Source organism: Pristiophorus japonicus, chromosome 6, assembly GCF_044704955.1.
Source record: "Pristiophorus japonicus isolate sPriJap1 chromosome 6, sPriJap1.hap1, whole genome shotgun sequence".
Lineage (NCBI taxonomy): Eukaryota > Metazoa > Chordata > Chondrichthyes > Pristiophoridae > Pristiophorus > Pristiophorus japonicus.
The window spans coordinates 240,653,741-240,678,050 of record NC_091982.1 but is presented as its reverse complement, the minus strand read 5'-3'; the positions used below and the strand labels follow the sequence as shown (position 1 = coordinate 240,678,050).

Here is a 24,310-nt window from a genome sequence, read left to right as displayed (position 1 = left end):
TTTTTTTCCTCTCACTTTCTCTCTCCCACTTTCCCCTTCCTGCCCCCCTCTCTTTCTTCCCCCTCTCTCTCTCTTCCCCCCCTCTCTCTTACCCCCTCCCTCTCTCTTCCGCCCCCCTCTCTCTCTTCCGCCCTCCCCCTCCCCCCCCCACACACCCTCTCTCCCGCCCCCCCGTCTCTCTCTTCAGCCCTCCCCCTCCCCCCCACACACCCTCTCTCTCTCTATCTCCCCTTCTTTGAATGCATCCCAGGCTGTTGAGCAAAGTAAAAGAGGAAATAGCAGAGGCCTTGACCATCATTTTCCAGTCCTCTTTGGATTTGGGCATGGAGCTAGAAGACAGGTGGTACCCTTGTTTAAAGGAGAAAGGGATAGGTCGAGTAGTTACAGGCCTGTCAGCCTAACCTCAGTGGTGGGAAAATTATTGGAAAAAATCCTGAAAGACAGGATAAATCTACATTTAGAAAGACAAGGATTAATTAGGGACGTCAGCACAGACTTGTTAAGGGAGGATCGTGTTTGACTAACCTTAATGAATTTTTCGAGGAGGTAATCAAAGGGTTGATGAGAGTAGTGCATATGACATAGTGTATATGGACATTAGCAAAGCTTTTGATAAGGTCCCACATGGTAGACTGGTAAGGAAGGTTAAAGCCAATGGGATCCAGAGCAAAGTGGCAAGTTGGATCCAAAATTGGCTTGGAGGTAGGAAACAAATGGTAATGGTTGATGGATGTTTTTGTGACTGGAAGGATGTTTCCAGTGAGGTTCCACAGGGCTCAGTACTGGGTCCCTTGCTTTTTGTGGAATAAATCAATGATCTAGATTTGAATATAGGAAGTATGATTAAGATATTTGCAGATGACACTAAAATTGGCTGTGTGGTTGATAATGAAGAGGAAAGTCATGGACTGCAGGAGGATATCAATCTACTGGTCAGGTGGGCAGAGCAGTGGCAAATGGAATTTAATTCAGAGAAGTGTGAATTAATGCACTTGGGGAGGGCTAATAAGGAAAGGGTATACACATTAAACGATAGGCCACTTAGAAGTATAGATGAATAAGGGGACCTTGGAGTGCTTGTCCACAGATCCCTGAAAATAGCAGGCCAGGTGGATACGGTAGTTAAGAAGGCATACAGAATGCTTGCCTTTATTGGCCAAGGCATAGAATACAAGAGCAGGAAGGTTATGCTTAAATTGTATAATGCTCTGGTTAGGCCACAGCTGGAGTACTGCATGCAGTTCTGCTCATCGTATTATAGGAAGGACATGACTGCACTAGAGAGGGTGCAGAGGAGATTTACTCGAATGCTGCCTGGAATGGAGAATCTTAGCTATGAGGACAGATTGGATAGGCTGGGTTTGTTCTCATTGGAATAGAGGAGGCCGAGAGGAGACCTCATTGAGGTGTATAAAATTTTGAGGGGCCTGGATATAATGGATAGCAAATGTCTATTTCCCTTGGTGGAGTGGTTAATTACGAGGGGGCATAGTTTAAGGTGGTTGATGGAAGGTTCAGAGGGGATTTGAGGAAAAGCTTCTTCACGCAGAGGGTTGTGGGGGTCTGGAACTCACTGCCTGGAAGGGTGGTAGAGGCAGAAACCCTCACATTTAAAAGGTGCTTGGATGGGCACTTGAAGTGCCGTAACCTGCAGGGTCATGGACCTAGAGCTGGTCAGTGGGATTAGACTGGGTAACCTCTTGTTGGCTGGCGCAAATACGATGGCAAGTACTGCAGGGAATCTAATATGGCCAGGGTGAGCTCCTGGACTAGTTTTGATTGCCTGGATGGGTCGGAGAGGAATTTACCCAGATTTGTTCCCCAATTGCCCTGGGTTTTTATCTGGTTTTTTGCCTCTCCCAGGAGATCGCAGGGCTCCAGTTGGGGTGGAGTGTAGAATGTTGCGATGCAGTGGGTGTCGCAGTTGTGTGGGGCGGACTGGTTGGGCCGCATGCTCTTTACCTTTCCGCCATTGTTCATAGGTTTATATGTAACCTTTAGGGCTGCTGACCAAGGGCCATGCGGCTCTTTGTCGGCCGGCACAGACATGATGGGCTGAAACGGCCTCCTTCTGCACTGTAAATTTCTATGTTTCTTTCCCTCTCTCCTCTCTCTCTTTCCCTCTCCCCCTCCTCCTCTTTCCCTCTCCCCCCTCCTCCTCCTCTTTCCCTCTCCATCTCTCTCTATAAAAAAAACAGCGAATTCAAATAATGCGCTGCACACCCAGCGCGGGGCAAACTTGGCCCCTTTACCTCACATCGACTTCCTATGGCTTAGAGTCACTGAATAATGGAATCAGCGACCACCTACTCAATGATAATTCATTCCAATCGGCTGAATCATCCCAAATAGGGAAATTCGTGAATCAGAGAGCCATGGGTTGAAGGTAGGACGAAGAAAAAGTACGTTCTAGAGCTGATTTAATTCCGCAGATTGGATGGAATGAATGGGCCTTTTGCACTGCTCACCTTCTTCTCAACTGTGCCCGAAGACAGGGTAAAACGCTTACCTTTATTTTGAACTCTAGCTGACTGTTGATGGTGTACATCATCTCGGTTCGCTCCATTCGCCTCGCCCCTTCGTTGCACTGTCGCACCAGCTAACACAAAGCACAAAGCACAGGGTTACTTTCTACCGCCAGCAGGACTGAACTGTAAACAAGGTGAGGTGACCCTGTTCATTTAATACACAATGTCAGTCCATTCACATTAAGAACATAAGAAATAGGAGCAGGAGTAGGCCATACGGCCCCTTTGAGCCTGCTCCGCCATTCAATAAGATCGCAGCTGATCATCGACCTCATTTTCACTTTCCCACCCGATCTCGATATCCCTCGATTCCCCCAGAGTCCAAAAATCTATCTATCTCAGCCTTCAATATACTCAGAGACTCAACGTTCACAGCCCTCTGGGGCAGAGAATTCCTAAGATTCAACAACCTGCTGAGAGAAGAAATTCCTCCTCATCTCGGTCTTAAATGGCCGACCCCTTATCCTGAGACTGTGCCCCCTAGTTCTAAACACTCCAGCCAGAGGATTTGTTTAACTGCTGCCTATAGTGTTGGTGTGCCAGTGAGTAGCCCACCTGCATCGGAGCCAGAATGTCATGGATTCAAGCTCGACTCCAGAGACATCAGCACAAAAATCTAAGCCGACACTCCAGTGCAGTGCTGAGGGACTGCTGCACTGTCAGAGGTGCCGTCTTTTAAATGAGATGTTAAACCGAGGCCCTGTCCACCTTCTAAGGTGGATGTAAAAGATCCCATAGCACTATTAGTAGAAGAGCAGGTGAGTTCTCTCTGGTTTTCTTCCCAATATTTATCCCTCAACCAACTGCATCAAAATAGATTACCCTGTTGTCTATCTCATGGCTGTTTGTGCACCAGTTGGCTGCCGTGTTAGCCTACAAAACAACAGCGACTATGATTCAAAGATACTTAATTTACTATTTAGCATTTTGGGATATCCCAAGTACATAAAGGGTACTATGTACAAAAGGAAATTACTGCGGATGCTGGAATCGGAAATAAAAACAGAAACCGCTGGAAATCTCAGCGGGTCAAGCAGCATCTTTGGAGAGAGAAACAGAGTTAACGTTTCAGGTCTGTGTCCTTTTGTCAGAACAGGAAAAGTTTGAGATGTAACAGATTCTTATGGACGTTCACGGGCAGTGAAAGGGGGAGGGGAGGAGAGAACCCAAGGGAAGGTCTGAGATAGGGTGGAAGGCAGGAGAGATTAGAGAGACAAAAGGGATGACAGGCAAAAATGAGATGGTAATGGCACAAGTTAGGAAACAAAAGATGTGTCTATGGGGCGTGAATGGTGGAATCATCACCAGCTGCCATGGGAAGAGAAAAAAAAAGGGGATGTAAAGAAAAAGGGAAAAAAATATGGCCAAATGTTATGGTCTGAAATTGTTGAACTCCAGAAGACTGTAAAGTGCCTAAACGAAAGATGAGCTTGCGTTGGGCTTCACTGGAACTGTGTAAGAGGCCGAAGACAGAGAGGTCAGAGAGGGAGTGGAGCGGGGAATTATAGTGACAGGCAATCAAAATGGCAATATATAATTGCACGTTATTTCTAAGTAAGTGGCCTTTTCTTAAAAATACTTTCCTTCGCGACAAATGACTTTGCAGTTTGGGAAACCCATCACCCTCTGTGGAGCTCTACTGCAACAGGACTGAGAATCTTCAGAGCAAGGGGAGAGCAAGCGGGTTTTATTAAAAAACGGAATTCACCTCGCATTCGAAGGATCTGAGAGACCGGCTCGGCCTGTGAGGTGGTGGTGCCTGCTCCCAGTAACACATTCCCCGACTTACAAACTTGCTGATTGGTCCCCTTGGAGGATAAGCCACACCCTGAAATTCCTCTGGAATGTGTAACTGGAACAACCCAGCCCAAATTCAGACTTTCCAATTTGAAATTCGATCCATTTTGACTTCAGAAGCCACAGAGGATAGATCTCCCCAAAAGCCACAAAGTTCCAGCCGAAGTCCATTACCCTAGCGCAAGTGATTCCCTCCGCCAGCCAAAGTCCTTTACCCCAGCACGAGACCTTCCCCCCTGCCCGCCATAGATGGGACATTGTGTGCGGATTGTCAACAGGTTTATTGGATATGAAGTGAGTAGTGACAGTGTTGTGACTTCTGGATTTCATCCACCCCAAAGATGTCCCTTGTAACACACGCACCGAGCTTGCATGCACCAGGGGGTTGGAAGAATGTGATCCGTCTTCTCTGAGTTCCCTCTCTCCCCCGCTCCACCCCCAGTCTCTCTCTCTCTCTCTCTCTCTCTCCCCCCTACCCCCAAGCTCTCTCTCTCTCTCTCTCTCTCTCCCCCCCACCACCAAGCTCGCTCCCCGTCCGCCCCCCCCCCCCCCAGGGTCTCTCTCTCTCTCTCCCCCAAAGCTCTCTCCACGTCACACCCCCCCCACAACCCCCACCCCACTCCCCCCAAGCAGAAGCTTGCTGTGCTGTGGGTGGCTCGGTGCTGCGGGTGGCTCAGAGGCTCGACGGTGGTGTTGGACGAATGCGTAGAAAAGGGTCAGTAGGAATTGCGCTGTGCAGAAGGGACACTTAGTACAAATAATTACTCCGTATTTTTAGAGCTGACAAACAACAGTGTTCAAAGAAATTTTAAAAAAATATACAGAATTTTTAATGCTCCTCTGATGTTTTTTCCCCGGGTGTTGCGCATAGCAGTGCCCAGAAGATTAATCTCCAATTCCTGGAAACTCCAGGCCAATCCTGAAGAGTTGGCAACCCAACAGCCTCCCTGTGTGTGACACCAGACTTTAGGGACCGCGGTTGGTTTAATTCCGTGTGCGTTCACTGCCGGGACCGAGCCTTTCTGGTGATGAACTGGTGGAGGTCTATCTCCGTCTCCAGGTGGATAAGCGAGGCTCAGTACCTGCACTGGAGTATCTCAAGGCCAGCCCTAGTATCCGTGTGCTAACCTGATGCAGAGAGGGAGAGAAAGATCAGCTGTTCGTAGATACCGCAACTCATGACAGAACAAGATTTCGTCTCATGTTTGCCTGTAGATGCAAAATCCTATTCTTCCCCCAACAAACTTTTCTCTCTTCCTTTCTTGGAAGGTGCTGGGTCATGGTTCCACAGAGGATAACAGCTCTCCAAGTACCATACCAAGTGGCCAATTTTTATGCACTGAGCCCCTCCTCACTACCAGGCCATTGGGGTTCAGATGGATGTGACCCCCAACTTATCAAACAGTAACCAAAAATTAAGTCAAGCACACTACCAAATCATCACAACAGAATTCTGATCTTTTAAAACTGGTGGTCAACTCCCTTGTATTCTTTAAATAGACAGTGTTATTGGATCCCCGGTAGAACGGCACACCTCGGAGAGGCCCTCCTAATTTCTAGAACTGAAAAAGCGCCAAATACTTACCTCGCGATTCTCCGATATCTTTAGGCCCGTTTACAGCTCAACCGCGCGCTCAGTGGAGGCTGCGCGCGTGCGCAGTAGCTCCTGACCCTCCCAGCGCATCCTGTCTCCAGGTGAGCCTATCCCTGGCCGAAGGGACGTTGTCCCTATCCCGGGCAGAGTGGCCTGCCTGCCCTTACCTCCTCGGTGGCGGGGCCCGCCCGACCAGCAGCTCTTCGGTGGCGAGCTCCGCCCGAACTCCTTCTCGGTGGCGGGCCCCATCCGAGCATCTCGGCGGCGGTGGGACCCGCCCAAGCAGCTCTTCAGCAGGTTGCTGGAGGGCTCCGGGTGCTGCATTCGGCGAGTAGAAACATTTAATTTTTTATTTATTGATTGATTTTTTTTTAATTAATTTTTTTTGATTGATTGATTTATTGGTTGATTTATTTATCATTTATTATTGATGGTGGCTCTTTATTGGTAAAAGCGAAGTGTTTAATGCTTTGTAAAATCCCCTCACTTCCCTTCCCCCCCCCCGCCATCTCTCGCTACCTACGCCTAATTTATAAGTGTAGGCAAGGTTTTTCTGAGCATACAAAAATCGACACTTACTCCGTTCTAAGTTAGTTTGGAGTAATTTTTCGCTGCCTAAACTTGCAAAACAGGCGTAAGTGGCTGAAAAACAATTGTACTAAAACGAAACCATTCCAACTAACTAGAACTGGAGCAAACTAAATGCTGAGAATTGCGATTTCTAAGATACTCCATACTAAACTAGTTGCTCCAAAAAAATAGGAGCAACTCGAGCCGAAACTTGGGCCCATTGGCTTGCTGCATGGCGGCCACACCAGTTTCACTTCCCTTGCCGCTCCCTCAGTACAGAACCAATGTCCTGTCCCAGTCAGAGTTGCTGCACCAGTCCTGCCACATTGCGACTTAATTTACACCAGTGCGTGTAAGTCGAAACTACAATTCCTTTTCTAAAGAAAGAATTTAAGAGCATTTATCTCGAAATAGTGACATCACCTTTGTGCTATGAGAGTCATGAGCTTCACGTTGTACTTTCAAAGACAACCGCTCCTGACAGCAGGCCGGCCACATTCCAGCACATCTCTCCTGACACGGGCGGCTCAATCGCATTTCAAACAGTCGACTTTCTGGGCGTAAAGCACCGTTCGTGGAATCTAACCAGGCCCTTCAACTGAAGTTCTTCACATGACTGTTGTGCCTGCAGCTTGCAAAAGATCAGAAGGACATTCCTGGAGGTTCATTCTTTCAAGGATTCACTCAGGGACTGACTGCCACTGTTTCCTGTAGAGATGCTTCAATTAGGACGATTCCAGCCCAAGGAGGAAACTGACCATTTCCTCTGTGAGGCGCTGTGGTGTCCAAGTTGACGGTGGTTATATTTGTCCATAATATTTCCTGGTCTGTATTGAGACCACTGTGTCAGCCATTGAGTTAGAAGCGGGGATGGGACTTATGGCAGGATTCACTACAAACATAGTCCGGACCAGGGGCAAGCATCGCACCAACGCTCTTCTCGATCTTCCTCGCTGCAATGCTCCATCTCACGCTCAACAAGTTCCCCACTGGAGTGGAGCTAAACTATAGAACCAATGGGAAACTATTCAACCTTCGTCGCCTCCAGGCTAGATCCAAGGTCATCCCATCCTCTGTCATGGAATTACAGTACGCGGACGACGCTTGCGTATGCGCACACTCAGAGGGTAAACTCCAAGCCATCATCAGCATCTTCACCGAGGCGTACGAAAGAATGGGGCTTACACTAAACATCCGTTAAGGTGAAGGTCTTCCACCAACCTGACCCCGCCACACAGCACTGCCCCGCCGATCATCAAAATCCACAGCATGGCCTTGTACAACGTGGACCACTTTCCATACCTCAGCAGCCTATTATCAGCAAGGGCAGACATCGATGACGAGGTCCAACACTGCCTCCAGTGCGCTAGCGCAGCCTTTGGTCGCCTGAGGAAGAGTGTGTTTCAAGACCAGGACCTCAAATCTGGAACCAAGCTTATGGTCTGAGACATGGTCCATATACAGTAGACACCTCAAATCGCTGGAGAAATAACACCCATGCTGCCTCTGCAAGATCCTGCAAATCCACTGGGAGGATAGACGCACCAACGTCAGTGTTCTCGATCAGGCCAACATCCCCAGCATCGAAGCACTGACCACACTCGACCAATTCCGTTGGACTGGCCACATCATCCGCATGCCCGACACGAGACTCCAAAAGCAAACGCTCTACTCAGAACTCCTACACGGCAAGCAAGCCCCAAGTGGGTAGAGGGAACATTTCAAAGCCTCCTTCACGAAGTGCAACATCTCCACCGATACCTGGAAGTCCCTGACCCAAGACCGTCCTAAGTGGAGGAAGAGCATCCGGGAGGGCGCTGAGTACCTCGAGTCTCATCGGCGAGAGCTTGCAGAAAACATGCGCAGACAGAGGAAGGAGTGTGTGGCAAACCAGACTCCCCACCCACCCTTTCCTTCAACCACTGTCTGCCCCACCTGTGACAGAGACTGTAATTCCCGTATTGGACTGTACAGTCACCTGAGAACTCACTTTTGGAGTGGAAGCAAGTCTTCCTCGATTTCGAGGGACTGCCTATGATGATGATGAGACTACTGCATTACAACCAGAATCTCTATGAACGAGAACAAACAGAACTCATGACCGAAACTACAGCAAAGGTCTCCCGATAAAAACAGGGTGATTTCTCCATTAAAATGTAACGAGTGGACGGTCGTTCCATAATACAAATTCTGTGCGTAAAATCAAACCCAGTCACTTACAGCAGTGATGACGGGGAAATTAGCCAATCATCTCCATTCTGGCTGGGACTTGTGTTGTCACTATATGCAGCCAATGGAGAATAGGCTAACAATTGGGCAAGAAGGTAGGTCTTCATATTGTTATGTTAAATGGGAATCGATTTCCTTCCTGCGTCGTGGGTTCAAGTCCCACTGCGGGGCCTAGAGCACATAAGCAGGCTGACAGTGGCAGTACAGAACTGAGGGAGTGCTGCGCTGTCGGAGGTGACATCTCTTGGATGAGTCATTAACCGTCTGTCCTCTCAGTAAAGAAAAAGAACCTAGAAATAGTGCCCTATTTCAACAACAACAAAAACAACTTGTATTTATATAGCACCTTTAACGTAGTAAAACATCACAAGGTACTTCACAGGAGCATTATAAAACAAAATTTACATCAAACCACAGAAGGAGAAATTAGGGTAGATGACCAAAAGATTGGTAAAACAGGAGGAAAGAGAGGTAGAGAGGCGGAGAGGTTTTGGGAGGGAGTTCCAGAGCTTCGGGCCTAAGCAGCTGAAGGCACGGCCAATCGCAATGCTCTCGGTTATGAACACGGCACGTATAAAACACAAACGACCTTTCTTGTAATATAAGGGCTGTTCCTATCCTATTTATGGGCTTACCATGAAACGATGAAGTTTTCTCACCTTGCTAACTGCTTGCAATGCTTTCTTGGCACATTCATACTCGGGCGATTCTTTCGGTGTTTTCTGGCAAATGGTCTGTAAAGAAACATTCAGGGTATAACTCACGAGGCAAACTGTTGTCTTTCTGAATAATCGCTCCATTTCAAAAGCCGTATCTCAAACTGGAAATTCAAGGACCAATAGATCATCAGATGATTAATTATACATTCGGAGCGATATTCGGCCCATTGGAAAAAGCCTACTGACCCCCACCCCAATGTCCATTTGATTTTGAAATGGTTCCTGGGTTTTTGCCTCCACTGGTGTGTCTGGGAGCCCATTCATGTGTTAACCACTACTTGTATGAATAACAACTTTCTGATATCAGATCTAAACTTACATACAACTAGTTTGAACCTGTCCTACTCACTCAGCTTTACTGTTTCCATATCTATTGCTATCAGTGTAAAACTGATATGAAGCCTTAATCAGACTTCAGTTGACCGTATCAAATTTTAACAAATCATTTTTTTTCCCCAAAAGAATAATTCTCAGGATGTGGGCATTGCAGGTAAAGCAAGCATTTATTGTCCATCTCTACTTGCCCTTGAGAAGGTGATGATGGGCCACCTTCTTGGACAATTGCAGTCCGTGTGGTGAAAGTGCTCCCACAATGCTGTTCAGGAGGGAGTTCCAGGATTTTGACCCAACAACGATGAAGGAAGAGGGTTGAAATGTTTGTCCTTTGTGCAGGTTTGTGTTGTACTCTCGTTAGTTACAATGGTAGCATCATCCTATTTTACCCGGGGCTTATTTAAAGAGGAGCAATTCACAATCATTGGGAGGATGGTTAGAAATGAGGGGAAGGCAGAGTTGAACGAGCAGATGGACACTGATTCAGGAAAGAAACCACAACAGTAACTTGCATTTATATAGCGCCTGTAACATAATAAAATGTCCCAAGGCGCTTCACGGGAGCACTAACAAACATAATTTGACACCGAGCCACATAAAGTGAAATTAGGGCAGGCAACCAAAAGCTTGGTCGAAGAGGCAGGTTTTAAGGGGTGTGTTAAAAGGAGGAAAGAGAGGCGGAGAGGTTTAGGCAGGGAGTTCCACAGCTTGGGGCCCAGTCAGCTGAAAGCACGGCCAACGGTGGAGCAGTTAAAATCGGGGATGCGGAAGAGGCCAGATTTGGAGGTGCGCAGAGATCTCGAAGGGGTGTCCGGCTGGAGGAGGTTACAGAGATAGGGAGGGACGAGGCCATGGAGGGATTTGAACATGAGGACGAGAATTTTTAAATGAAGGCATTGCTTAACTGGGAGGCAACGTCGGTCAGTGAGCACAGGGGGTGATGGGTGAGCGGGACTTGGTGCAAGTTAGGATACGGGCAGCAGAGTTTTGAATTACCTGAAGTTTGGGAGTCTGATTAAGAGTGAAAGAAATCTATGAGGCCCTCACACATCTAGGGCCCAAGTTTCCACATGATTTGCGCCTGATTTTTAGGAGCAACTGGTGGAGAACGGACTATCTTAGAAATCGCAATTCTCCACATTTTTTTTCTGCAGTTCTAGTCAGGTAGAACAGTTCTACTTTGGAACAGAATTTTTTCTTCAAAAGGGGGCGTGTCCGGCCACTGACGCCTGATTTGAAAGTTTCCACAGTGAAAACGTACTCCAAACTAAAGTAGAATGGAGCAAGTGAAGATTTTTGTAGAATTGAAAAAACCTGTTCTACACATTAAAAAATCAGGCGCAGGTTACAAATTAGGCGTCCAGAACGAGGTGGGGGGGAGGGGGGGAAGGGAAGTCATTAAATTCTACAATAAATCCTTATTTATACTTATACAAATATTATACAAATAAATCCAACCTGAATAAACATTTATAAGCAAAGAAAAGATTAAATAAACCATCTTCCTACCTGTGTGAAAGTGCTTCAGGCAGGCCTTTCGGGACCGAAGGCTGCCGGCCCGTCTCCAGCACCAGATTTACAGGTCGGTGGCGTTTGGTTGGGTCGGGTCGGGTCGGGGGGGGGGGGGAAGGGAGAGAGAGGGGGGGAGAGAGAGAGAGAGGGGGAGAGAGAGAGAGAGAGAGAGGGGGGGGAGAGAGAGAGAGAGAGAGAGAGGGGGGGAGAGGGAGAGGGGGGGGAGAGGGAGAGGAGAGGAAGAGGGGGGGGAGAGGGAGAGGGGGGGGGAGAGAGAGAGAGAGAGAGAGAGAGAGAGAGGAGGGAGGGAGGGAGGGGGGGACGTCAGGTCAGATCCAATCCGGGAGTGAGAGTCGGGTCGGGTCCAGTGGGGGGGGGGGGGGGTCGGGTCGGGGGGCGGGAGCGCGGGTCGGGTTGGGTCCAGTCGGGGGGGCGGGGAGCGGGAACAGGAGCGCGGGTCGGGTCGAGTTGGGGAGGCGGGGAGCGGGAACAGGAGCGCGGGTCGGGTCGGGTCAGTCGGGGGGGGGCGTGGGTGTCGGGTCTGGTCCGGAGGCGGGGGGGGGGTGGCGGGGAGCGGGTGTCAGGTCTGGTCTGGTCCGGAGGCAAGGGGGGTGGGGGGGATCGGGTGTCGGGTCTGGTCCGGAGGCAGGGAGGGGAGGGGGGGCAGCGGGGCAGCGGGTGTCGGGTCTGGTCCGGAGGCAGGGCGGGGGCGGGGAGCGGGTGTCGGGTCTGGTCGGGGGGGGGGAGCAGGAGCTGGCCGTGGAAGGAGCCTTATTCATGCAGCCCCAGTGAGGCCATTCAGCCAGGGCTAGGGGCTGCATGCTTCGGGCCCCTCCCACACAGTTCGGCGCCTGGAGCTACTGTACTTGCGTGCCCACTGTAGCGCGCATGTGCAGAGGTCCCGGCACTGTTTTCAGCGCAGGGACCTGGCTCCGCCCCCCCACAGCTCGTGCTGGCTGCGCCGAGGGCCAGAGGACCTGCAAGTAGGTGGAGAATACCGAGGATTTTTTTAGGCGCACTTTGTGGCGCGAAAAACGGGCGTCCAGGTCGGGACTGCGCCGTTCTAGGCGCGGCTCGAAACTTGGGCCCCTAGTGTCAGAATGAAGATAAGGGAGTGGAGGGAGAAAGGGAGGAGGCGGAGGAGGCATCACATGTCAGGGGAGTAAAACATTACACTGAAAGAGGTCAATTTAGTGGATGTCTTGGCCAAAACAGAAATCCAAGCCGGAGGAGTTGATCCACTTCCACAAAACATTCAGTCAGCTAACCTCTAGGGAGGAACTCTTTGAAAAAGATCATGGGAATAGGAGGAGGCCATTCAGCCCCTCGAGCTTGTTCTGCCATTCAATGAGATTGAGGCAGATCTGTACCTTAGCTCGATCTACTCGCTTTGGTTCTGTAACCTTTAGCACACTTACCCAACAAAAATCCATTTTGATGTTTTCAATCGACATCCAGCCTCAACAGATTTTTTTAGGCGGGAGGAAAATAGAGTTCCAGATTTCTACTAGCCTTTGTGTGAAGAACTGTTTCTCGACATCACCCCTTGAACAGCCTAGCTCTAATTTTAAGGTTATGACCCCCACCCTTTGCTCTTCAGATTGGAATAGGCTTCAAGACATCAGGTGGGGCGAAGAAGACACAAGGTCATAGATATGCTTCCCCCCGCCCCCCCCATTGACTTTCCCTTTCATTAAGGTGGAGAATATTTCCGTCGCTTCTTACGTCCATCAGCAGAGGCAGGCGAGTGACCCGTTGCATCGGGAGAATGAGGAAAGAAATCATGGGCAGGTTTCGGCACTCTGGATGGGCTTCAATCTTAGACAGGATTTCTTTAAAGCTTGGATTTGTATTTCTGGAGCAGAAAAAAAAAACACAATTACAATTGTGCAGAGAACGGAGGGGTCTCAAATTAGAACGGAGCAAAAGAAAAAATTGCATTTATATAGCGCCTTTCATAACCACTGACCGTCCCCAAAGCGCTTTATAGCCAATGAAGTACTACTGGAGTGTAGTTACTGTTGTAATGTGGGAAACATGGCAGCCAATTTGCGCACAGCATGCTCCCACAAATAGTAAAGTGATAATACCCAGATAATCTGTATTTTTAGTGATGTTGATTGAGGGAAAAATGTTGGCCCAGAACACTGGGGATAACTCCCCTGCTCTTCTTCAAAATAGTGGCCATGGGTTCTTTTACGTCCACTTGAAAGAGCAGACAGGGCCTCGGTTTTACGTCTCATCTGAAAGATGGCACCTCCAACAGTGCGGCGCTCCCTCAGCATTGCACTGGGAGTGTCAGCCTAGATTTATGTACTCAAGTCCCTGGAGTGACTCAGAGGTGAGGGTGCTACCCACTGAGCCACAGCTGACAGTCATATTGCAATCATATTTCAATGTAAAAATGGTCTTCATCGCGTTGGAATACTCAATTATCAAGCAGTTTCCTGGAGGGCTTTCTGCTGCTACGTAGCCTGTGTAAATCGAAGTCTATTTGAGTCACACACCATCTGTTGATCAATCTGTAGCCATACCTACGACTGTGTGTCGAAGTTATGTTGTAACCAGGACCGTTAATGTGAAGGCAATGTAATCAACCTAGTGAACCTTCACTAGTATATCCTTCCTTAACATCGTGGGCTGCCCTGATCTGTGTGAGAACACCATCGCAGGTCGGGGCTATAAATAGAGCTGGAGCGCCGGGCCCTGGAACATCGTGGGTGGAGAATGAGGATACGGGGCCCAGAAGAGCCGAGGGCCCAGGGGCAGCATGGACCTGCCCACACTGCGATATGTGTGCACACTAGGTCCGCGCAGCAGAGCAGGTCTCCTGTTGTCCTGGTTAACCCTTGCCACTGGATAAAGGCCGAGCTCTGTCAAGCCCGCGTGGTAGCTGATGTGCAACGGTCACCACACGTTAAAAAAAATCCACGCGCAGGAATCTTCCACCCCCTCAACTGGAGTTCAGGACTGGAACATCGGGTCCTTCATTGAAACATCTGTGAACTCTCGTGGAAGCAAGTCATCCTCGTTTGAGGGACCGCCTATGATGATGATGATGATGATGATGATGTTAGGAATGAGATTCATCACAGAGTAAACCGGTTTAGACACACGGAGGTAGATTTTCCTAGTCTGGCACCTGGACATGTTGGACCGCTCGGCCACAGTGCAAGCAGGAAAATTGGTCAGGGGCAGAGTGCAACCCATAAAGGAGCCTGCCTCATTTTCTACCCATTGAAATGAATGAGCAGAAGATCAGGCATTTATTGCCCATTCCTAATTGCCCACGAGAAGGTGGTGGTGAGCCGCCTTCCTGAACCGCTGCAGGATTGTAGTTTTTATGGTTCGCTGGGCCATTTCAGATTTAAGAGTCAATCACGCTGCTGTGTGTCTGGAGTCACATATAGACCAGACCGGGTAAGGATGGCAGATTTTCTTCCACAAAAAGGACATGAGTGAACCAGATGGGTTTTTAATGACAATCCGGTAGTTTCATGGTCACCATTACTGATCCTAGCTTGTTATTACAGCCGTTTGCCTCTCCGCAGCCGATTTTCCTGCTCGCTGTGCCCAGATGATCCAATATTCCCCGATGCCAAACCAGGAAACTCAGCAGCCTTTGTCATTTTCCTCAGTGACGCGCGTCAATTGGGTCACGTTTGCGAAGCGGAATGAGCGTCAGTTACAGCTCACGAGTGAAGCTTGACGATACTGGTCACTTCTCTTTCAGCCAGCTGTACGGTAGCGCAGTGGTTATGTTACTGGATGAGTCAGCCAGAGGCCTGGGCTATTGATCCAGAGACACGAGTTCAAATCCCACCATGGCAGCTGGAGAATTTAAATTCAGTCATTAAATAAGTCTGGAATGAAAAGCCAGGATCAGTAATGGTGACCATGAAACTACTGGACTGTCGTAACAACCCAACTGCTTCACTAATGTCCTTTCGGGAAGGAAATCTGCCGTCCTTACCCGGTCTGGTCTATTTGTGATTCCAGACCTAGAGCAGTGTGATTGACTCTTAAATGGCCTAGCAAGCCATAAAAAAACTTCAATCCTGCAGCAGTTCAGGAAGGTGGCTCACTACCACCTTCTCGAGGGCAATTAGGGACGGGCAGTAAATGATGGCCTTGCCAACGATGCCCACATCCCGTGAATGAAACCCCCCCCCCCCCATAGATTCCAGTCAGTTTCACTCAAGCTCAAGCTCCCTCAACTTGATCAAACAGATATGAACTCTTGTCAACTTGATCCAACAGACACAGGGTCCCTCAACTCCCTGTACTTCACCCAATGCTACCCAAAGGATGGGAGCTCGATGTCCATCCATTCTACCCAACATACCCGAGCTTTCTCCACTCTATCCCAAAACACAAGAGCCTTCCACTCTATCCCAACAGACTCAGGCACTCTCCACTCTATCCCAAATGGTTCCCCAAATAACGACAGCTCTCCAATGACCCATCGACGATGAAGGAACGGCGGTATTTGTCCATTGGCAGAGTAAGAGATGTTGAGGGGACTTGGAGGTGATGGTGTTCCCACCCACCAGTGTGATGCTCCCATGCATCATGCCAACTCTCGTTATGGGTTCACCCATATAGTGAGGATTCGTTTCTTTAGTAAATACTACGGTGCATTCACCAAAGAACCAGTGGGCTCACGCCATCGCCAACACAGACAGACTCATGACATACTCACAGAAGTTTCTGAAGTGTGCGTTGCTGGTAGACCTCATTCGAGCAGTACGTCACATAGGGGTCAAAGGTGGAAGTGGCATGCTTCTCCACAATGTCGCTGATATCGGGTATCACAACGTTCTGCTGGTGCCTGGCTTCAAGTTCCTTGAAGAACCTGTCAAAGCAACGCAACGAAAGGCCTCAAATCCCAGTGTTCAATGGCTTTCTTATCCCTTGTGTAAACCCATCAGTGTAAGCCCCATTCCCATCCCCCATTTTACTATCACTCCCGCCCCATTTAATAGACACTCGCGCCCCCCCACCCCGCCCCACCCAACCCTCCCCACCCCTCGGGAGATTTCCAGTCTCAATTGGTGTTATGTATGTAACTATGTAATACTTGCCACCAGAGGGTGCGACTGCTGGAGTCCTAATGGTCACCTGCACACACGTGCAGGGCCAGTATAAAAGGTTGGCTGCCATGTTGTTTAGGCACTCTGGAGTTGTAATAAAGAAGACTAAGTTTAGCTCACAGTACTCAGCCTTGTGGAGTTCTTCCATACACAACAATTGGGACAACGCAGAACCTCCAGTTGCTGATGATATATCAGGGCTCTGGTACGAAGTGGGAAACATGGACTGAGGCCCCAGAGAGCAGCAGGGAACAGGGTCCAGAACTGTGGCCCTGACTGCTCAGATCATCCTGAGTAAAACTGCACACAATTTGACGCAGTGAGCCAAGGTATCCACACGGGACTAACGATAGCAATTGGACTGCCTCGCACAGCTCCGCACTAAATTCTAATTTCAGTGTTAGCCATTGGTCAGTGATGGCACGGATTCTGCCGGAGACAGCGACAGCTGGAATGTTCATCGACAATGGCATTACATTTGACCCCGATGCCACCCATGGTTGAATTGACCCTGATGATGGCTGCCTGGTCTCGCCTCCAATGGTTGGCTACTTATTTCCCCTCTCAGTTGAATCTGTGGCCCTGCGTTATTGCATAAGGAGTGCAATTTAATGCCAGAAATGAATGTTAATATTTGAGCAAACTTCAAACTCTGTATTAAAGAACAAACAAGGACCTAAGCGGCTGGCTTCATTCTCGGTTTCTTTTGTGCTACGACAAAATCATTCAGTAATGTGTCAGTAACAGTAACTATCAAGGGGATGGCAGGGATCGGCATGGAGACAGGACCAATTCAAATTTAAGGTAATTTAAGGTGAAAGAACCAGAGAGAGGAGATGAGAATGTTATTTTTTTTAAATCAGAGCGAGTTGTTACGATCTGGACTGAACTGCATGAAAGGGTAGAGAAAGCAGCTTCAATTGTAACTTTCAGAAGGGAATTGGATAAATACTTGAAGGGGAAACATGTGCAGGGCTATGGGGAAAGCACGGGGGGAGTGGGAGTAATTGGCTCGCTCTTTCAAAGAGCCGGCACAAGCACGATGCGATGAGCCGAATGGCCGCCTTCTGTGCTGTATCATTCTGTGATTCTAATTAAAGCAGATCTCTAAAAAAAAGACTTGCATTTATATAGCACCTTTCATGACCACCGGAGGTCTCAAAGCGCTTTACAGCCAATTTTTTTTTTTTTTTTTGAAATTCGTAGCCAATCGTTCCAATTCTTTGTCAAATCACAAACGCCAGAGGTCACCTTGCACACGCCAAGGATCACTCTGCGCCAATGCTCTTAGCCAAAAGGCCTAGAGCCACTGCACCGTTCCTGGAAGTACTGCAATACCAGGTTCGTGCCATGGAGGTGGATGGGTCAGGTCCCCCACACACCTCCTGTTTCCAAAAAAGCAAGCATATACCTTCCTGATCCAGGGAGAACCACCCGGAGGTCATGGTGGCTACTCCCCTGTCAGGTCAGTTACGCATGATCTTAGCCAAAAGGCCGTACAGCCAATTACTTACTTTTATTTAAAGTGCAGTCACTGCTGTAATCTAGGAAATGCAGCAGCCAATTTGTGCACAGCAAGTTCCCACACACAGCAATGTGATAATGACCAGATAATCTGTTTTTGTTATGTTGATTGAGGGATAAATATTGGCCCAGGACACCAGGGGTAACTGCCCTGCTGTGGGATATTTTACATCCACTTGAGAGAGCAGGCGGGGTCTCGGTTTAACAGCACCTCCGACAGTGCAGCACTCCCTCAGCACTGCACTGGAGTGTCAGCCTAGAGTTTGCGCTCAAGAGACTGGAGTGAGAGTTGAACCCACAACTATTCCGACTCAGAGGTGAGGGTGCTACCATCATCATCATAGGCGGTCCCTCAAATGAGGATGACTTGCTTCCGCATGAGTTCACAGATGTTTCAATGAAGGACCCGATGTTCCAGTCCTGAACTCCAATTGAGGGGGCGGAAGATGCCTGTGCGTGGATTGTTTTAACGTGTGGTGACCGTTGCACACCAGCCACTACACGGGCTTGACAGAGTTAGGCCTTTATCCAGTGGCAAGGGTAAACCAGGACGATTGGAGACCTGCTCTGCTGCACGGACCTAGTGCACACACATATCGCAATGTGGGCAGGCCCGTGCTGCCCCTGGGCCCTCGGCTCTTCTGGGCCCTGCACCCTCATTCCAACTGAGCCATGTCTGACACTTAAAACTGAAAAGTACATTTTTGCTGAACTATTTGAAAGTACAGGGTCTTTGTTAAACTCTGTAAAGGGTTTGCCTATGGTTAAGGCCAATTTTCTTCTATTTACAATTCAATGAGCAAATGCTCCATTAATACCTCCTGTTCAACGGCAAATAGAAACATAGAAAATAGGTGCAGGAGTAGACCATTCAGCTCTTTGAGCCTGCACCACCAATCAATAAGATCATGGCTGATCATTCCCTCAGTACTCCTTTCCTCCTTTCTCTTCATACCCCTTGATCCCTTTAGCCGGAAGGGCCATATCTAACTCCCTCTTGAATATATCCAATGAACTGGCATCAACAACTCTCTGCAGCAGGGAGTTCCACAGGTTAACAACTTTCTGAGTGAAGAAGTTTCTCCTCATCTCAGTCCTAAATGGCCTACCCCTTATCCTAAGACTGTGTCCCCTGGTTCTGGATTTCGCCAACATCGGGAACATTCTACCCACATCTAACCTGTCCCGTCCCATCAGAATCTTATATGTTTCTATGAGACCCCGTCTCATTCTTCTAAACTCCAGTGAATAAAGGCCCAGTCGATCCAGTCTCTCCTCGTATGTCAGTCCAGCCATCCCTGGAATCAGTCTGGTGAACCTTCGCCGTACTCCCTCAATAGCAAGAACGTCCTTCCTCAGATTAGGAGACTAAAACTGAACATAATATTCAAGGTACAACTGCAGTAAGACCTCCCTGCTACCAAACTCAAATCCCCTAGCTATGAAGGCCAATGTACCATTGGCCTTCTTCACCGCCTGCTGTACCTGCATGCCAACTTTCAATGACTGACGAACCATGACACGCAGGTCTCGTTGCACCTCCACTTTTCCTAATCTGCCGCCATTCAGGTAACATTCTGTCTGCGCGTTTTTGCCCCCAAAGTGGATAACCTCACATTTATCCACATTATACTGCATCTGCCATGCATTTTCCCACTCACCTAACTTGTCCAAGTCACACTGCAGCCTCTTAGCATCCCCCTCACAGCTCACACCGCCACCCAGTTTAGTGTCATCCGCAAACTTGGAGATATTACACTCAATTTCTTCATCTAAATCATTAATGTATATTGTAAAGAGCTGGGGTCCCAGCACTGAGCCCTGTGGCACTCCACTAGTCACTGCCTGCCATTCTGAAAAGGACCTGTTTATCCCGACTCTTTGCTTCCTGTCTGCCAACCAGTTCTCGATCCACGTCAGTATATTACCCCCATTACCATATGCTTTGATTTTGCACACCAATCTCTTGTGTGGGACCTTGTCAAAAGCGTTTTGAAAGTCCAGATACATCACATCCACTGGTTCTCCCTTGTCCACTCTACTAGTTACATCCTCAAAAAATTCTAGATTTGTCAAGCATGATTTCCCCTTCATAAATCCATGCTGACTTGGAACGATCTTGTCACTGCTTTCCAAATGCGCTGCTATTTCATCCTTAATGATTGATTTCAACATTTTCCCCACTACTGATGTCAGGCTAACCGGTCTATAATTACCCGCTTTCTCTCTCCCTCCTTTTTAAAACGTGGTGTTACATTAGCTACCCTCCAGTCCATAGGAACTGATCCAGAGTCGATAGACTGTTGGAAAATGATCACCAATGTAGCCACTATTTCTAGGGTCACTTCCTTAAGTACTCTGGGATGCAGACTATCAGGCCCCGAGGATTTATCGGCCTTCAATCCCATCAATTTCCCCAACACAACTTCCCATCTGATAAGGATATCCTTCAGATCCTCCTTCTCACTAGACCCTCGGTCGTCTAGTGCTTCCGGAAGGTTATTTATGTCTTCCTTCGTGAAGACACAACCAAAGTATTTGTTCAATTGGTCTGCCATTTCTTTGTTCCCCATTATAAATTCACCTGAATCCGACTGCAAGGGACCTACGTTTGTCTTCACTAATCTTTTTCTCTTCACATATCTATAGAAGCTTTTGCAGTCAGTTTTTATGTTCCCGGCAAGCTTCTTCTCGTACTCTATTTTCCTCCTCTTAATTAAACCCTTTGTCCTCCTCTGCTGAATTCTAACTTTCTCCCAGTCCTCAGGTTTGCTGCTTTTTCTGGCCAATTTATATGTCTCTTCCTTGGATTTAACACTATCCTTAATTTCCCTTGTTAGCCACGTTTGAGCCACCTTCCCAGTTTTATTTTTACTCCAGACAGGGATGTACAATTGCTGAAGTTCATCCATGTGATCTTTAAATGTTTGCCATTGCCTATCCACCGTCAATCCTTTAAGTTTCATTTGCCAGTCTATTCTAGCCAATTCACGCCTCAAACCATCAAAGTTACCTTTCCTTAAGTTCAGACCTTAGTTTCTGAATTAACTGTGTCACTCTCCATCTTATTAAAGAATTCTACCATGTTATGGTCACTCTTCCCCAAGGGGCCTCACACAACAAGATTGCTAATTAGTCCTTTCTCATTACACATCACCCAGTTTAGGATGGCCAGCTCTCTGGTTGATTCCTCGACATATTGGTCTAGAAAATCATCCCTAATACACTCCAGGAAATCCTCCTCCACCGCATTGTGACCAGTTTGGTTAGCCCAATCAATATGTTGATTAAAGTCACCCATGATAACTGCTGTACCTTTATTGCACACATCCCTTATTTCTTGTTTGATGCTGTCCCCAACCTTACTACTACTGTTTGGTGGTCTGTACACAACTCCCACTAGCATTTTCTGCCCTTTGGTGTTCCATAGCTCCACCCATACCGATTCCACATCATCCAAGCTAATGTCCTTTCTTACTATTGCATTAATTTCCTCTTTAACTAGCAATGCCACCCCGCCTCCTTTTCCTTTCTATCTATCCTTCCTAAATATTGAATACCCCTGGATGTTGAGTTCCCAGCCTTGGTCACCCTGGAGCCATATCTCCGTGATGCCAATTACATCATACCCGTTAACTGCTATCTGCGCAGTTAATTTGTCCACCTTATTCCGAATGCTCCTCGCATTGAGGCACAGAGCCTTCAGGCTTGTCTTTCTAACACACTTTGCCCCTTTAGAATTTTGCTGTGATGTGGCCCTTTTTGCTTTTAGCCTTAGGTTTCTCTGCCCTCTATTTTTACTTTTCTTCTTTCTAGCTTTTGCTTCTGCCCCCATTCTACTTCCCTCTGTCTCCCTGCATAGGTTTTCCATCCCCCTGCCATATTAGTATGGTGATAAGAAATTAAATTCAATACCCCTGAAATTCCAGGAATCCTGCTCCACCGTTGAAACAGCATTCCTGGCTGTCCTTGTCCAAATCGCAAGGACAGAATCATTACCACACGAGATGGGGGCAGCCTGTGTCTCAAAAGGCCCCTTCAGGAGGCAGCTGCCCCGACAGCTGGGATGTAAATCATGTTACTCCCAGGCCATACTCAGGGCCTAAGGTTGAAGGTTTGAAGACAAAATGAAGCAAATATGTTTTTTTTTAAAAAGCACACATAGGGTACTATATGGGCTCAGGTTGCCATCCCTCCAGGATTGTCCTGGAGTCTCTAGAAATTAGGGATTAATCCCCTGGACACTCTGGAGAAAAAAGTATAGACATTAAAAAAAAGATTTTTCCCCATTTACTTTGAACTTTTTGTTTCTCAGTTATATAAATGTTGGAGGTGGGGGTTGGGGAAGGCTGTTTGCCCGAAAGTCAACGGAGATTTGGCTTGCTTTCCAATTGGTGCGGGAGGGCGGGGCGCCGCGAAGATGGACGTGTCAGGCAACCAATGGCGGGAGCGTGGGGGAGGGGTAATTGGGGGCAAGAGGGTCACGTGACGATGCCTCCAGGAATACGTCCAACCAGATTTGGTAACCCTAATATGGGCGTATTTGGAGATCGCTGACCTCTCCCTGGTGCAGCCCCGGGACCTTTACTCGGCCCGAAACGGAATTCACGGCAGCCCACAGCGCGCGGCCGTTCTTTGGGCCTATCAGAGGGCCATCAGGAACTCCGCAAGCATGCACCAAGACATGAGGAGCGACGGGGGGGGGGGGGGCGGCGAAAGACTCAGTCATTTTCCTCCCCCCACAATTTCCAACACTGCTTCCACGGGCTGGAACCAGACAGATCCGGCTTGTGCCCCAAATTCCAGTAGTCAATCGAGCCTTGTAACCGGGCTTCCCATTTAAATTTCAGAGTCAGTGCCTTTACCACCTTCTCCTTTCCCTGAAGACCCAGACTTAGACTGGCTAGAGTTCCGCAGGCACCGATGGCCCTTTGGCATCTCAACGAAAGGGGCCATCACCAGCGGTGAGCCAGGGGAGGGATGAGGGACTTTAGTTTTGTGGAGAGACTGGAGAAGGTGTGATCAGTCTCCTTAGTGCAGAGATAGTTAAGGGGAGATTTAATAGAGGTGTTCAAAATTATGAGGAGTTTTGATAGAGTAAATAAGGAGAAACTGTTTCCACTGACAGAAGGGTCGATAACCAGAGGGCACAGATTCAAAGTAACTGGCAAAAGTACCAGAGGGGAGAGGAGGAGAATTATTTTTTTTTTAATGCAGCGAGTTATTATCTGGAATGCACTGCCTGAATGGGTAATGGAAACCGATTAAATAGGAGCTTTCATAAGAAATAGGAGCAGGAGTAGGCCATACGGCCCCTTGAGCCTGCTCCGCCATTTAATACGATCATGGCTGATCCGATCATGGACTCAGGTCCACTTTCCCGCCCACTCCCTGCAACCCCTTATCATTTATCTATCTCTGTCTATCTCTGTCTTAGATTTATTCAATGTCCCAGCTTCCACAGCTCTCTGAGGCAGCGAATTCCACAGATTTACAACCCTCAGAGAAGAAATTTCTCCTCTGCTCAGTTTTAAATGGACGGCCCCTTATTCTAAGATCATGTCCTCTAGTTCTAGTCTCCCCAATCAGTGGAAACATCCAATCTGCATCCACCTAGTCAAACCCCCTCATAATCTTATACAGTTCGATAAGATTACCTCTCATTCTTCTGAGTTCCAATGAGTAGAGGACCAACCTACTCAACCTTTCCTCATAAGTCAACCCACTGATTTCAAAAGGAAAATTCCGATCTAATGTCATCGACCTGAAACGGTTCTCTCTCCACAGACGCTGCCCGACTCGCTGAGTGTTTTTCACCATTTTCTGTTTTTATTTCATCATCATCATCATCATCATAGGCAGTCCCTCGAGTCGAGGATGACTTGCTTCCACGCCAAAAAGTTCACAGATGTTTCAATGATGGACCTAATATTCCAGGTCCCGAACAACATCCTGAAGGATGGAAGATGCCTGTGGGTGGATTTTTTTTTAACGTGTGGTGACCGTTGCACACCAGCCACCCAACGGGCCTGACAGAGCTAGGTCTTGGTCCAGTGGCAAGGGTTAACCAAGACGACTGGAGACCAGCTCTGCTGCACGGACCTAGTGCGCACACATATCGCAGTGTGGGCTGGCCCGTGCTGCCCCTGGGCCCTCGCCTCTTCTGGGCCCCGATCACATCCCTCTGCAATCTCTCGCCGTTCCTTCGCCCCGACCTCGCCGCTCCTGCTGTACCGGCCCACGCTCCAATCACCGACCTGGATCTTGGTGACATCACTCTTCACTGCCAATGTTCTCCTGCTCCAGCACGTGCTGCTCCTTCCGCTCCCCGGCCTGGTCCGATGGTGCTTGCAGGCTGGGGGCCACACAGCCTGCTGGGCTAGGCCCTCGGGCCTGCGAGCACCATCGGAG

The 24,310-nt window shown here is 48.5% G+C and overlaps 1 protein-coding gene and 1 pseudogene across 1 annotated transcript in view; both read right to left on the bottom strand.

Annotated features, from left to right (window-relative positions):
* The window catches only part of LOC139265421 (rho guanine nucleotide exchange factor 26-like), a 208,162-nt gene that overhangs the window by 60,566 nt on the left and 123,286 nt on the right, over window positions 1–24,310 (bottom strand). Inside the window, exons 7-10 of the mRNA XM_070882424.1 lie at window positions 15,985–16,137; window positions 13,008–13,137; window positions 9,378–9,452; window positions 2,510–2,599 (exon numbers count right to left, since the gene is read on the bottom strand). Of these exons, the coding sequence (XP_070738525.1) occupies window positions 2,510–2,599; window positions 9,378–9,452; window positions 13,008–13,137; window positions 15,985–16,137 (448 nt within the window). The remainder of the gene's footprint in view (window positions 1–2,509; window positions 2,600–9,377; window positions 9,453–13,007; window positions 13,138–15,984; window positions 16,138–24,310) is intronic.
* Window positions 17,680–17,882, bottom strand: LOC139266453 (U2 spliceosomal RNA; annotated as a pseudogene).